Raw genomic sequence first — 16,447 nt, 5'->3', positions numbered from 1 at the left:
CATTTTAAAGCAACTGATCATTAAAGGTCAGATTTATATTCCAGGGCATTTGCAAGAGGTTTCTATAACTATTTTGTACAATCACAATTATTTACTGTTATACTGTTGTTTTAGGTAAGTTTTGAGACCAGTCATATAGAGTACCATAAATTTTAGAGGACCATAAAATCAGTTTGTCCACAAACTGACTGTATTATAGTAAGAATTAAGTCAAAGCATGATCAAAAGTCTTCTAAACTTTAATGCAATCATTGCTTGTAAAGAGATTTCTGGTTCAGTAGATAGGGACCCAGATATTCTGTAAATCCAATCAGAGTTAGATAAGGTGAAAGTAGTGCTGGGCGACAATAATAAAAAGAAAATCTTTTTTTCTTTCAGAATGTTTGACCGATTCACGATTTCGATTTATTTTGTATAATTTTTTTTGTATAACTAGTCAACTTTAAACATACCTAAAACATGACTGAAGTAAAATTCTCTTTATAAGTAATCTGAAAATCCATCTGGGGAAGGAATAATGTATTTTTAGTGGGCATGCCGTAAATAAAGTGGTCAACATAAAATTCTCTAGTTAAATATATTTGCAGAAGCAATTCTTGGCATTAGAAAATTATGACACTAATAACATCTGGCATTTAGCAATTTAAGGTGAACCTGTTGCACTTACCTTCGAACATTCTTACCATACAGCAAGGTGTCTTTGTCACAAATGCTGGAATAAATTGCCGCTGCTGGTTGCAACAGACTTTCATCATATTTTCTATTTGAGAAAAGTTTGTTCAACCAACAGAAGACACGTTAGTACCCTTCTTTGAAACAAGGTCATCCTGATGTGAAGAGCCGTCTGCCTCTATTTCGCTATTTCAACATTATATGAGGCATATCATGACCTGCATCAAGAGTGAGTCATAGACAGATGTGTGGGAGAGAATTTGAAACATTGTTCAGAATCAAATAAAAAATAAAACGTATATAAAGTAGGTTATGAATTCTATCTGTGCGCTGTGGTACCAAGTGACCCATGGACCAGTGCCGGTGCGAGGCCCAGGGGTTGGGGACCACTGGTTTACACCACTGTGAGATGGTTTACATTGTCATCACCACTCTTGGTGGCATTACTTCAGGTGCTGTATTACTTCAGGCATATTTTGTCCAATTTTTTTTTCCAGTGATGCATAGTAAAATGGAAAATACAGACTGTAGGTATGTTACACATAAAAGCTAAATATGTACATGCTAAACTTTCTGGCAACACTTGGTATTACCATGTCATGGACTTCCATGGCAACATGCATCAATTTAAAATCTCAATTTTACCGAAGCTATATGGCACTCTGCAGGTTTCCATATATTGTATCAGCAAATATTACATCTCACTTGTTTGTGGGATCAAATTCCCTTAAACTTTCGGTGGGTTTTTATTAAAAACTATTTTACTGGTAGACAGTAGGTCAGTAAACTTAATGGAAATCACATAAAAGATATTTAAATGAAACACGTCTTTTAAATCACACAATGATTGGATCATTATGGGGGTGTGGCAGTAGGAAACACTTTCCTCTGTCTGGGCTTGTGACACCTAAGTGTAGTCTTAGTCCGACCTCTCAAGGACACAGACCAGCTATGGCTTCTGAATGGAAAATAATATTCATTGCATTTGGAGTTCTTTCTGTAGAAGGTAAATTTTGTGTTTTACACTTTCTAAAATACTATATATATATATTTACTATATACACACACACACACACACACACACACACACACACACCATATGTAAAACAGCATGGACAGGAGATAAAAGAAATAAAAATCCCTCCCTCCTCTGGCATGTTGGACCAACTTGATTTTGTGTTTTAATTTTAGCATTTGCATGGTGATCTGAATGTCTCAGCTCCCTATTATAAGTTTCATTGGGGTTTGCACGATACCTCAGAGCTACACAAGAGTCGGTCAGACCGAGGAACAGTCTTGGCTGTTCAGAGTACAGACCTGAGGTGACGTTAAAAAAACATCCCATCTTGCTCCAGACATTTGAAATGTGGTCTGTTGTCAAAGATGACTGTCTCAGGGACCCCAAACCAAATGACTTTTCCTTTCTAAATAGGTGTTCACCTTTTATTCATAATTCTCATACATATCAGTTGTTACATTTTACTAAGAAAGTTTGGGCAAATTTGTGGCAGTCCTTGTTCTGTGTATGTGTATCCAAACATTGTTAGCAGTGCCCAGCCACCAGTCCTGCTAAATCCTGCTTTAAATGTGGATTGTCACACTTGCAAGAATGACAACAATGATTTCTCGTGTAAAAATCTGTTCTGTTCCTTTCTCAGGGAAGAATTGTTTTGCAGGCAGCATATAAATATTCAACAGTACTTTACTCTAATTTTCCTTATACTCACACTTTCATTCTATTTTTGTTAGATTGTTGTTGTTTTTTTGTAATTTTAACTTGTAGATTTTGTAAGATGCAAAATGGAGAAACACACTCACTAATATTATTCACTAATAAGCTATGTGTCCTGTACCTTTGTAAAAAACCTATCCTAATCTCTTTAGCATTTGGCCATGAACAGATGTCTTCAGAGACGTGTTGTAAAAACGGGCGAGTCTATGGTCTGGGCAATCAGCATTGTGCTTCCCTTCCTCGTCTATCCCACTCCTCCTTCTGCAGGTAGGAAAACACCTGGTTTGGGCCCCCATTATAACTGTTAACACCCCAAATGCTATGTTGAAGGTTTTCAGGAAAGCAATAACTTCTGCATAGTTTTAAACAGCTGGCAGGCCCCCAGGCTTAATAGGCACCTATTTTTGCAGAAAGCAAGTGTGGATTAAAAAAAAAAACTCTGGTCAAGCTACAGTGTTCATGTGCTCTGTGTTTCTCTATTCTGTGCTAGGATGGCTCAGAAACAATGTTGTGAAGCTGCGCTTAAAGAAAGTGTCTGTACTGATGGCATGGCCAGTGCCAAAAGAAATGAAGTGTGTGACTTATTTCTTCAGACAGACCCTTTTAAAGTCAACACTGCCAAGGTATGCACCTAGTTTTATTTTTTTTTACATAAAGTGTATATTCTTTGTTCCATGTTTCTCTCTTCTTGCTCCAGATGTGCTGTGAGTGCTGTTTGCTCGGGCTGCTGACTCAGAGAGAGAACCATAGCTGTGAGCTGCAGATTCCTATCACTGTTCACTGTAGGAATGTAGCACGGGCCTGCTGCATGGAGAAAAAGCAAAGCTTAGTAATAGGTAAGTACATTGGTGAATCCCTAATTTTTCTACACAACACACTCGTACACAACACACAAGCAGCTGTCCTGTTACGTTGATTTTCTACAACCTCAATTCCAAAAAAGTCTGGATATTGTGTGAAATGTGACATGATGCTACACAGTACTAAACATGGCCCATTCTGAACTTTTTTGAGATACACATACCACACATACCAAGTAATAATCAGCATAATACTTGCTTATGCTTTCACACAGTGTCACCTCTGCTGAATAATACAAACACCAGTGATGAAGGTAATGCTCAAGGCACTGACATATGTGCAGGTAAGGATTAATCTCTTCAACCTAAATCCATTGGACATTGTTCTTGCTTCTGCACATTTCTACACCGCCCAGAGCCATTATATTTATTTGCTGTACATATATTTACATATTGATCTGCACTATCTATCTATCTATCTATCTATCTATCTATCTATCTATCTATCTATCTATCTATCTATCTATCTATCTATCTATCTATCTATCTATCTATCTATCTATCTATCTATACATTAAGTAACATTATAAAGGAAGGGTTGGCAGCAAGTGAGTCAAGGTTCAAATACAGACTAAAATATTAGTGAACTATGAACTTTAGCAGAGCCAATCACGCACAGTGTGTCTGGCTTTCAATGGAAATGCTTCCCTTGTAATTATTGATGATGTGTCTAATTATTGATGACATGTATGGGGCCATATTGTCTGCTCACATGTGGTTCTAAGCTGTATGGTTTCTTGTCTTTTCTTTGTTTGCGGCTTTTACTTACTTGTGTGGTCAGATCACTGCTTGCTGTACTGCAGAATATGAACACATTTTAAATGCGCAGTTGTTGAGAGTATATATATATCTTTGTGTTGTTTGAGAAATATAGTTTGAGAAACAATTATAATTCTTCAAAAATGCTAAAGTGAAAACATGCTCTGACATTCATGTTTGACATAGAAGGAGTAACGAGATGCTCTCAGCTGTGTGTTGGAAACGGTTCTTGTGTCTGCTTGAGAGGTTTCCACCTTAAATCTGATGGCTATAGCTGTGAGGGTAAGTCTATTCCCTTAATACAATATTATACTTTTTTTATACTTTCTTTTTCTTTTTCAGTTTTGTAACAAGCATGCAAAAGTAGTTTTAATATAAAAAAAAAAAAAAAACTTTTTTCCGGGCTGAGACAAGCTAGCTAGCTTTGGGGTTGGCGACCTCTCCTCACGATCTCTAGCTTTTCTGGAAAAGTCCGCCTTAAAAATGGATTTTTAAGTATGCCCGAGACCAAATCAATTTCTCTTCCTCTGTCAGTCATTGTGGGCAAAAAAAAGTCTAACTCAGATGTATTGTGTGCAGAGCGCTACAGACATGTTTTGCTAGTCAAACTTGTCTGTAACAGTTTCCCTCTAACCAACCAATCAGAGGATGAAATAATGCTGACAATATTCTGGACCAGCTGGCTGGCTCTGTAAGGCGAGTTTGAAATCTGATTGGTTAAAGAAACAGTCCCATTGCTAATATAGTCTAAGATAAATAGGCCAGCACTACTGAGTGTGAAGGCCCTGGGAACATTAGATTGACATGGCAGCACATAGAGGCTGAAATCTGATTGGACAAAAAATCTAACATCCACATACACATACTGGAAGCAGTGCAGCCAAGAGAAACGCTACGAAATAAAGAGAATAGACTGTTGGGGAAAATTACATGGAACAAATATTAGAATTTAGGTTGTAAATGTAGGTCAGTGCTTCTGATAGAGTTCAGGCCAGCATTGAAGGCTTTGCTGGCCCTGACCGCCCGCCATTGTCAAAAAATGAAAAGCTTAAATGCCCAGTACTGGATTCAAACATCTTGTCTCTTACATGACTTTTGGGATTATTTCTAACTCAATTGTTTTATAAGGTTGTGCTCAAGAGTGCAATTTAAAAAGAAAATGTAAGCATTGAAGTGCAGCATGTAATTAGGATATAAACAGTGCAGTATATAATTAGAGTTGTGTAGTATCAGTAGATGACTACAGAACAAGATTGTATTTAACATTAATGTGTTCTGTAGACATGGAACGATCATTTTTATTAGTTAAATATAATAATAAAAGTGTATTAATATAAAAGTAAGAAATTAACTCTGGTCATTTGAAATCCATTTCTTAATAATGAGCATAGCTGTAGGATATCTTTTAAACCAGGAAAGATCTGTTATATGTCTTTCCATTTTGCTCTCAGATTACAATGAGTGTCTGTTAGGCACGCACAGTTGCAGGCCAGGTGAAAGGTGCATCAACACAGAGGGCTCGTACTGCTGTCAAAGAGAAGCCAGCTGTGGCACAGGATATGAGCTGACTAACACCAACACCTGCAAAGGTTATCTCCCTGTTAATTCTGATTATTTGTAATACTAAAGTAATATGGTGCATAAAGGTCTTAGTTATGTTTCAATTCTCTTAGATATTGATGAGTGTCTGGTAGGAATACATAACTGTGGACATGATTTCACGTGTCAGAACACTGCTGGGTCATTTCGTTGCCATCCCCGACATCAGTGTGGGCTTGGCTACATCCAGGATGCTGCCGGAAACTGCATTGGTTAGATATTTGTCCATATATTTTATAATTGAAAATTATATTCAGCAGTCATTTAGTGCTTGCTCTTTTTCTAAGACATAAACGAATGTGTACATGGGAAGAGCCCTTGCCAACCTGGTCACACTTGTGTTAACACGGTGGGTTCCTATATGTGCCAGAGGATCTCAGTGACATGTGGACGTGGCTATCACCTGAACAAAGAGGGGACACACTGCATGGGTAAGCATTTTTGTTAGTAATTCCTCTATTGTTCTATTCAAAGCTATATTTTTTTTGTTTTTGTGCAAATTGATACATTTTACTGATGTCAGTGATCAAAAAATGTTGCTCTCTCAAGTGTCATATAAATAAGATTTTTTTAATGCTACTAAATACTTTATCTTATATGTTCCCTGTGATTATCTCTCTTTTCCATCTCATTCTTTATTTACACACGTAGATGCTCTGGCTTGAGAACAGCTTTGCTAGTTTCTAGAAACAATATAAATGACATGTGGTCAGTGTATAGGTGTTCCTTTTGAAATGGCTATTAAGAATGTACATACGATATGTGTGTATATTTAAAACACAATATAACGCTTCCTCTTGTCTGCAAGGTGAATTGCAGTATAAATTTTCTTTGCCTTATTCAGCTCTGAATAGGGGGTCTTTAATGTTTTTCAGGTCAAGAACCCATTTGGCAATAGACACATTATACAAAATGTGTCAAACAAAGCCACTAATAATAGAAACCAATTACATTATGCTAGTTCTATTATGTTAAGCCAATTAGAACTATGTTTTTGTTGTACATGCACCATTGTCTGTATATTTTCATAATCTTTCTAAATGATTTCTGCATTATAACAAACACATATTTCACAATTAAAATCACAATTTATTAAGTTGTTCAAAGTTATTTTAATACATTTCATATATTTAAATTTTTCTATCAGGTGGACTGTTATACATGTATACATGAACATGACCTTTAATTTTATTAGAACTGTAATTTAATAATTATAATAATTAAAAATGTGATATTTTATCTGTGATGTTTTTACCCATGCGTATTTTTAACAAAATATTATTTGTGATTTAACATTAATTAGCGGACACCCTGCAGTACCGCTGCGGACCCCCTAGGAATCGCAGGCCCCTGGTTAAAGACACATGGTCTAGGCCATTAATATATAAACAGAACTCAGATATGCATAGATATTAGACACAGTAGACATATACCTTCCAAAAACTTTTTTTTTTTTATTATAAAGAGTGTCGTGCGCTTAACCCAGGACTCTTAAAACAGTGTGCTCGTACTCAATTTTGTATCAGAGTGTGTTTTCCTGAATGTTAAAAGAAATGGTTCTAAAAACCCTATTTTGTCTTTTTCACATTTTTGCCAGATGTTGATGAGTGCACCAGACCATCCAGTGCCTGTCAGGGCCATGTCTGTGTAAACCTTCTGGGCTCCTTTCGTTGTGATTGTCGTTCTGGATTTTTGTTTAATGGCATCAGTAAAACCTGTGAGGGTAAGGCCAACATTTCCTCCTTGGCCATCTGCCTTACGTGGTGGTATCAAAAAGTTTTGCGACTAGCTCTTTTTACAAGAAAGTACTTTACACACTATCAGCTTTAAAATAGTCCCCTTGCACAGCAATACAGCGCTCCCAGCATTCCTGCCACTTCTTGAAGGCATCCTGGAAATCTTCTATTCGAAGCATGTCAAGCACCTTCTGCGATTCGTGCTAGATCTTCGCAATGGTGTCAAAATGGCAACCTTTGGATTTCATCTTCGGCAAAGTCCGCATGAGCCAAATCTGGAGAGTAGAATGGGTGCAGGCGTAAAATCATGTGGATTGTTCTCCAACGATTATTATGCACAAGCAAATGCCGTATATCAAACGTATGCCATATCAAACGTCTCTGTGGCAGTTTTGCTCGGTTTCGTGCAGAATTCCATGTTTGCTCTTTGTTCTTACTTGCTGTCCAGAATGAAATTGCAGACATGGTAATGCATGTGGTCAGAATATCACCGGTTAGCACCATTAGCCCTTAAAACCTTTTGATACCACCTCGCATATAGTATAAATATCTATACATTAAATAAATGATGTGTACATATTCTTCTTAGACAGTAATGAATGCAGGAGCTATCAGGGACGCCTGTGTGCCCACAAATGTGATAACACTCCTGGATCGTACCAATGCAGCTGTCATCACGGGTTCAAGCTGGCGAGTGATAGCAAAAGCTGTGAAGGTGGGTCCTTAATCAACCCATGTAATTGCTGTTGGCAGAATTCACAGCATTGGTGCACACTGAATTTGATCCCTCTTTTAGACGTGAATGAATGTGAGAGCAGCCCATGCAGCCAGGAGTGTACCAATGTCTATGGCTCCTACCAGTGTTTTTGTCACCGTGGCTATCAGCTCAACAACATGGATGGCCATACATGTGAAGGTAAAATATTACTTGTATATTAATGTTACTTCGAGATCTAGGTAACTCTTTGTCCATTTGAAATTTTACGGCCCTATCCTACATGGCTGACAAATATATAACATCATTTATTTGTATTGTTCTTTTCTAGATATTGATGAATGTGCCTTGATTTCTCGGGGCAAAGTTTGTTCATATCATTGTTTAAACTCACCTGGTAGCTATGAATGCATCTGCCCTCACACAGGCTACTCACTCTCCCCCAATGGACGCACCTGCCTGGGTAAACATCATGTTTTTATAAATATATCAATTATATTAAAAATTATGTAATCTTCGGATGCCAATAACTTGTGTGCAGACATCGATGAGTGTGCAACTGGAACACACAACTGTTCGGCCACACAGAGCTGCTACAATATCCATGGGGGATTTCGCTGCCTATCATTTGAGTGTCCACAAAAATACAGACGTGCAGCCGAGAAGTGAGTATCTTATACTTCTAATGTAAGAGACATGAACGAAACTTATGATCAATTAAAAGAAGAAAAAATGAAACACACAAAATAATACTGTGCTTAAATTAGTAGCTGAAATTCGTGGAGGATTTTATCTGCATTTTACCTGCAAGAGTTTTGCTTTAAAAAAAAAAGAAAAAAAAGAAAGGAGTCTGCTTAAAAACTATTTTATTGCATGGTCATAGAAAAATCTAAATTTTTTCTTTCTTACTGCTAATGAGCAAATGTCTATAAAAAGGAAAACCAAATCAGTCTGATATCTAGGTAATAGAAGTTATGTATATGGTGAGATATTGTGTTTCTTTTGAATAACAAGTTTTCACATGAAAATATGTAAAAGCTACATATTTAAACAACTATACGCTTAATTAAAATATCTTACTCCAGTTGTCCATTTTCCATCATCTGTTTATTTTATGTGCTCAACCATGTGATGCTCAATAAGGACCCCTATATTTCCATTTAAGTTAATATCGATGTGTTTCTGAGGTGGCTGTTGGATTTTTAGTTTACTGTTGTGTTTTCTGATTTGCTCAAATATCCCACTTTTATATTTGTCTTCAAATGAAATTTTATATATACCTCATATATGCTGCTGTTTCCATGCTAATTCCTGTGCTGCCTTTCCAGTCGTTGTGAACGCTTGCCTTGTGAACAGAATAAAGAGTGCCAGTCTCTGCCCCTGAGAATCTCCTTCTACAATCTGACATTTTCCACCAACATCCCCATACCTGCTGCTGTGTTCCGCATGGGGCCATCCAGCTCTGTACCTGGGGACGATATCCAGCTCTTTATCGTGGATGGTGATGCAGAAGGATACTTCAGCATCCAGAAAACAACCCATGGTGCAGTGGTGTCTGTGCAGAGACCGTTGCCAAAACCCCAGGACTTCATGCTCATTGTTCAAATCAGGCTGATTCGATACGGCATCATAAGCACTTTTGTGGCTAAGATTGCCGTGTTTGTTGTTAACGATCAGCCCACTGTGACAAACAGCTGGCCAAAACATTGATGCTGCTTCACCTAATGCATCTTATTATTTAGTACTGTTGCAATGGAATTTAGGGTCATGGGATTTAGTGTCTTTATTTTTTTTCTGGAGCATCTGGAACATGCTGAATTTTCCTGTGCGCTCATTTCCTATGTTATTAATAGCATCTCATCTCCAAGTAACAATGAGTTTACAAGCATTGCCTTTCTTTCGAAAGTTCATGGCCTCCCTTCAACCTGGACGTCTTTCATTTAATAGTAAGAACCATGGTTACACGCATATTCTCCCATTTTACATTTTACACTGTTTTGCATGTTCCAGACTTCCAGGGCAATTTCCATCCAGAACAAGCTGCATACAATATTATATAAAGTGTATCCAAGAACGGGGCTAAAGCCCATTCAAAATGTCTACTATTGAGAGTTTATGTTGTTCCATATCATCATTTTTCATGGTCACCAAACATTATCTATAAGTTTGCTGGTTCATGCACCATGTCCTGGGCTCTCTATGGGTCTTTCGTGGGGACTGGAGACCTTCCATACCTTTAAGAAATATTTATACTAGATAAGATTTGGCCAGTTGTGTGCAAACACCTCCTGCCCCCAAACCATCAGATTAGATTAACTTTAGGTGCCTCTGTACACCAAAGTAGGCACTTATCTTAGACAGAAAGTATTCATCATTTATAGAGCTTGCCTGCTATTCTACATCGATTTTTGTTTACAGTGTGCACAGCATTGTCTTCTTGTATCACTCTTGAGGCCATAGGTCTCTCAACTGACAGCATTGATTTTGAGCCCTGTCTGTCTCAGCTAGTGCAGCCATTATGTGTGCACTTAGTAAAGATTTCCTGCTTTATCAAATGGATATAAAAAAAAACTGTGGAATATCCTGGACACTTTGATATGTGGTATATCACAAATTTAGTCAGGCATTTGCTAATCACATGTTGCATAATCACACTTTGTTTTGCTCTGGATTCTTTGATACCAGCTGTCAGTGCATTCACAACTAATGTGCCATATTTTGGGGTTTTCACGCTGACCTTCTTAATGTTCTATTGGTGGGCTAACATGCATTGTTCAGAGTTGTCTTTAACTTCGAGAATGAGATGCAGCCACAAGTAATGCATCTAATGAAATTAGAAGTTATCTCCACATATGCACAGGCTGCACTGCATTTCATTATCATAAAAGCTCTTGCTCAGGCCCACTGCCATCACCTCCACACTGCCTTCTAATGTCAGTAAGGGCCCTCATTCTTTCCTCTCCATTGGACTGAGCAGGCAAACATTTTTTTTCGGCTGCTGTTATTTCCTTTGTTCGTAACACAGAGGAGTGGGCCTTTCAGTCACATTGGATGCCCACTTCACTCCCCACTGTACTCCTACAGCATGGGAGAGGTTGTTCAATAGACACCAGTTCTTCCATAGCACACATGGTACATTTTCCCCACTCGGAATTGTCATTATTGAGCTGTATTTGCAACAATGGTGCACGCCAACACAAACAACACGCCAAATGTCTGGTTTCTGAGTAAGTGGCAAAAAGCAATAAATCAATACTAAATTGCCATCATCTTAGCTTCTTTAATCAATGCCATCAGCTGTTCTGGAGGGTGGATGAGTGTGATTTAGTTTAAAGTTTTTGTATAGGCTACACAGTGTATGAAATATCATAGTCATAAGACATTCTTGCCCATAAACCTAGAAAACAAGCACACTGTTTACTTTTCTTGTCACAAATTGAAATTGTCCTGAAAGCCCAGAAATGTAAGGAAGCAGAAACACACATTAATGCAATTTTACACTTGAGTAGCCACATATTTTATTCCTCACAATGATTATACCAGGCTATAGAATCTCCTATAGATCTGAAATGTATTATGTTTGGCAAATGCAATAATTTGAACCTTATATTTATTATTTCAGGGATTTTAGATTTTTTTTTTATTTTTTTACTGCATATCTACTGACTTAATATACTTTCTGTAATCAGAGAAAAGGCTAACAGCAACTTAATTATATTAATAATTTTATAAATGCATTATTATTTCTCTACATAACAGTATTTCCTAAAATAAATGGAACCAAAAGCTGTTTCCTGGTTGTTTGGTTATGTTTTATACTTTTGAATTCAGAAGCTCATTTTAATCTCTGATGGATAAAAACTCGACAGCTTCATATATGCTGAAAATAATGAAACATTTTGCATTAATAAATAATTATTAGTAAATCACAGATTTCACCAATAAAAGATTATTATCATTATCAACAGTTGTAATAATTGATTTGAGCACAGCATGGATTATTACACTGTTCAATGTAAATGTCACAAACTCAATGTTCTTTATATTCCATTACTGTATAAAGATACACCAACAATCATTTTCTTTATTTATGACTTCAGACTTTTTCAAAATGTTAACGCTTAAGAAAAACATTGCAACATTTGAAGGGATGACTTTTAAATGAAAAGATGGCTTTAGACCAACTTTGCTGCTTGTTTTTCTGGGTGTTGAAGGACAGTTGGAGGTCAGTAAAAGTATTTTTAATATCATAATAACCGTTATTAAATTATGAAAATGATGAAAAAACTCCAGTGCCTAGTTCTTAGACTACTGACAATAACTACATGGTTTGGTAAAACAGGTATAATGGGCATGTCATATAAAGACATGGTTTTACACAGAACAGAGGTATAACAAAGCAACACTTGATTGCAGGATATAATAAAGGTAGCACACTGATTTAGTTTATCATATCAAAATATCAAACAATAGCATTATGTCCCTCTAGGCATAGGTTTTACACTTCCTTAGAGATGATTCCAGCAGTGTTCCTTTGATTTCAGGATTCTGTTTTGGTTTTCAATTGTCCATTTTTAAAGAAACTGATGAAAAATGGCTTGAAATTCAGGAAATCTATAAAACCAAATAGTATAAAGAAGGGCAAAAAAGCTTTCGGCCACACATCAACAGCAAATTGAGACCCACTTTGGTAAATCAGAAAAGCCTTATGAGGCTCCTGTTCTACACTGAAGACTAAAATAATTCCCATCTAGCAGAAACAATAATATAACATACATACCCTGATTAAAAAAGTGAGCATTTACTTTTCTGAAGCCTTTATACTGAGCACCTAAGCTTAACGTGTGCTTGGGGAGACTTGGCCCTTCACTGGGAAGGGAAACTTCACATTAGAAAAATAGAAATTAGGTAAACATCATTACAAAAATAAATGATCACTCCATAGTATACTTCCATGTGACATAACTAATGTTGACTGATATTGCACAGTGAGGGATCACCTTTTACACAGACTGATTCGAGTTCCACTTCAAAGGTGTGAATCCAACCTTCATATATATTTTCAGTGTCTAGCAGAGAAAAAGCTGAAATGAAGTCATCATCAGGATCTGTTTTTATATTGAGGGTTGAGTGTGTTCTATACACCAAGAGAGTGTCAAAAAACAGTAAGCTTGTTCAAGGCACAGGTGTCTAGATCACTCTTAAATAGGTGGGAACAGTTATGGCTAAAACCTCAATGCCTCCATTCAATTGGGACCTGTCAAAGAAAGAAAATAAAATAATTAATGAGACAAGGACATTAGACACAGAGATATCATATTAATAAAATTAGGTCAATAGGGTTATAATAAGAAACCACAATAGTAGTAGAAACAGTAAATTGATAGGAAAACAATAGAGATGTCTTATAGTGCCTCCTGATTATAGTACATTATTGGGGATAGTAAAAAAAAAAAAAAAAAAAAAAAAAAAAAATATATATATATATATATATATATATATATATATATATATATATATATATATATATATATATATATATATATATATATACAGTGGGTACGGAAAGTATTCAGACCCCCTTAAATTTTTCACTCTTTTTTATTTTGCAGCCATTTGCTAAAATCATTTAAGTTCATTTCTTTTCCTCATGAATGTACACATAGCACCCAATACTGACAGAAAAACACAGAATTGTTGACACTGTTGCAGATTTATTAAAAAAGAAAAACTAAAATATCACATGGTCCTAAGTATTCAGACCCTTTGCTCAGTATTTAGTAGAAGCACCCTTTTGATCTAATACAGCAATGAGTCTTTTTGGGAAGGCTGCAACAAGTTTTTCACACCTGGATTCAGGGATCCTCTGCCATTCCTCCTTGCAGGTCCTCTCCAGTTCTGTCAAGTTGGACGGTAAACATTGGTGGACAGCTATTTTTAGGTCTCTCCAGAGATGCTCAATTGGGTTTAAGTCATTGCTCTGGCTGGGCCATTCAAGAACAGTCACGGAGTTGTTGTGAAGCCACTCCATCGTTATTTTAGCTGTGTGCTTAGGGTCATTGTCTTGTTGGAAGGTAAACCTTCAGCCCAGTCTGAGGTCCAAAGCACTCTGGAGAAGGTTTTCGTCCAGGATATCCCTGTGCTTGGCCGCATTCATCTTTCCCTTGATTGCAACCAGTCGTCCTGTCCCTGCAGCTGAAAAACACCCCCACAGCATGATGCTGCCACCACCATGCTTCATTGTTGAGACTGTACTGGACAGGTGATGAGCAGTGCCTGGTTTTCTCCACACATACCGCTTAGAATTAAGGCCAAAAAGTTCTATCTTGGTCTCATCAGACCAGAGAATCTTATTTCTCACGATCTTGGAGAACTCCATGCGGGTTTTCATGTGTCCTGCACTGAGGAGAGGCTTCCGTCGGGCCACTCTGCTATAAAGCCCCACTGGTGAAGGGCTGCAGTGATGGTTGACTTTCTACAACTTTCTCCCATCTCCCGACTGCATCTCTGGAGCTCAGCCACAGTGATCTTTGGGTTCTTCTTTACCTCTCTCACCAAGGCTCTTCTCCCCCGATAGCTCAGTTTGGCCGGTCGGCCAGCTCTAGGAATGGTTCTGGTCGTCCCAAACGTCTTCCATTTGAGGATTATGGAGGCCACTGTGCTCTTAGGAACCTTAAGTGCAGCAAAAAAATTTTTGGAACCTTGGCCAGATCTGTGCCTTGCCACAATTCTGTCTCTGAGCTCTTCAGGCAGTTCCTTTGACCTTTATGATTCTCATTTGCTCTGACATGCATTGTGATCTGTAAGGTCTTATATAAACAGGTGTGTGGCTTTCCTAATCAAGTCCAATCAGTATAATCAAAAATTTCTGGACTCAAATGAAGGTGTAGAACCATCTCAAGGATGATCAGAACAAATGGAGAGCACCTGAGTTAAATATATGAGTGTCACAGCAAAGGGTCTGAATACTTAGGACCATGTGATATTTCAGTTTTTCTTTTTTAATAAATCTGCAAAAAGGTCAACAATTCTGTGTTTTTCTGTCAGTATAGGGTGCTATGTGTACATTCATGAGGAAAAGAAATGAACTTAAATGATTTTAGCAAATGGCTGCAATATAACAAAAAGTGAAAAATTTAACGGGGTCTGAATACTTTCCGTACCCACTGTATATATATATATATATATATATATATATATATATATATATATATATATATATATATATATATATATATATATATATATAAAATTATTTTCAAGTACTATAATTAAAAGACGGTGGGCCAATGAATGCCCTGGAGAGACTCCAGACTCACTGCAAACCTGACCAGGATAAAGTGGTAACTGAAGATTCCGGAAAAATGTAAATTAATTCATAAATAGTAAAAAAGTAAAATAGCTGCATAAAGGGATCATTTAAAAAATGCATGTGGAAAGAATGCATTAAAATAATCAATTCAGCACACTTAACCTTAGTAAGGCAAAAACCTACTTAACAGAACTGTAAAATGTATTTTTACCAACAACAAAAAAAATCACAGCGAATAAATAAGTAGCAGTTGAATTGTGTTAAATGATTCCTATCTCGTATCCGCATATGGAGATGGAGTTGAAGAATTGAAAAATATTTGGATTTGAATCAAAAAGGTATGAGATGATAGATCGGAATTTCAGTTTCATATTTTTACTTCATCTTGTAATGCTTATATCTACAGTAGATATGTGACCTAATGCAATTTTTACATGAGGAAAAGGATGGGAAACAGATAATCTTAAAGCACATTACACTTAATATTTGTTTGCATATCACTTGCATCAAGCCAGGGACTAACTGACATCACCAAACTGTTGCAGTCACCTTTTGTGATGCTTTTCTAAGCTTGTAATACAGCTTGTTACAGATGTTTTGTGTGTTTTTTCTTCTGCCAGTCTCCTTTTGTAGAGTCTGGTCTATTGTCCTCTATTTTTCTTTTGAGGTCAAAGTGCCTTTCCATTCTAATATTTTTGAAGGGGGAACATATAAACAAATGCTAATGTATAAACAAATGCTAATTCCCCAATAAGTAGGTACATGTCTAAAGAGTTAAGATCCATAATGATTAGCTTGAACATTTAATTACATTTCTACATATGTGGTATTTTAAGTCAAAAGTTCACTCTGACATTTTGAGCAGCTCTCAAAATACATGGAAACGTTTTAGGATCTGAGGGATCCTGCTAGGTCTCTTTTTTCCCTTTAACGTGCGTTTCCCATTTTCGCCACCAGATGTCGCCATTTTGTTCCTGTGTCCTGAATTAGCACCTATTCCTTCCACCGGAATCCTGTGAGCCCTGCGTGTATTTCAGGTTCCCCAGAGTTCTATATGTTGAC

The 16,447-nt window shown here is 36.9% G+C and overlaps 2 protein-coding genes across 3 annotated transcripts in view; one reads left to right on the top strand and one right to left on the bottom strand.

Moving 5' to 3' along the window:
* Positions 1-1,609: 1,609 nt before the first annotated feature.
* Positions 1,610-12,853, top strand: LOC310719091 (fibulin-1-like). 2 transcript variants are annotated; one of them, XM_083528438.1, is made up of 15 exons: positions 1,610-1,678; positions 2,557-2,671; positions 2,895-3,027; positions 3,102-3,240; positions 3,480-3,548; positions 4,213-4,305; positions 5,475-5,612; positions 5,697-5,834; positions 5,910-6,053; positions 7,220-7,345; positions 7,948-8,073; positions 8,155-8,274; positions 8,405-8,536; positions 8,615-8,738; positions 9,402-12,853. In XM_083528438.1, exons 1-15 carry the CDS (start codon positions 1,624-1,626, stop codon positions 9,781-9,783), a joined length of 2,034 nt encoding a protein of 677 aa, XP_083384564.1. In that variant the 5' UTR covers positions 1,610-1,623; the 3' UTR covers positions 9,784-12,853. The 2 variants fall into 2 exon arrangements, with proteins under 2 accessions (XP_083384564.1, XP_083384563.1); XM_083528437.1 differs by having other exon boundaries at positions 4,210-4,305.
* LOC310719119 (potassium voltage-gated channel subfamily A member 5) overlaps positions 12,138-16,447 on the bottom strand; it is a 50,797-nt gene continuing 46,487 nt past the window's right edge. The window contains exon 2 of the mRNA XM_083528545.1: positions 12,138-13,330. The gene's annotated coding sequence lies outside the window, so the exon portion shown is untranslated. The remainder of the gene's footprint in view (positions 13,331-16,447) is intronic.

The sequence above is a fragment of the Silurus aristotelis genome (assembly GCF_946808225.1).
Source record: "Silurus aristotelis genome assembly, chromosome: 24".
NCBI lineage: Eukaryota > Metazoa > Chordata > Actinopteri > Siluriformes > Siluridae > Silurus > Silurus aristotelis.
This window is presented reverse-complemented; position numbering and strand designations above follow the sequence as displayed.

What these genes read in the sequence shown, in the direction of transcription:
- LOC310719091 (XM_083528437.1), top strand. Translation starts at nt 1,624, where the DNA reads ATGGCTTCTGAATGGAAAATAATATTCATTGCATTTGGAGTTCTTTCT. An exon ending in TGGAGTTCTTTCTGTAGAAG is followed by an intron (nt 1,679 to 2,556) that starts GTAAATTTTGTG and finishes TAATCTCTTTAG; the next exon opens with CATTTGGCCATGAACAGATG. An exon ending in TGATAGCAAAAGCTGTGAAG is followed by an intron (nt 8,074 to 8,154) that starts GTGGGTCCTTAA and finishes TCCCTCTTTTAG; the next exon opens with ACGTGAATGAATGTGAGAGC.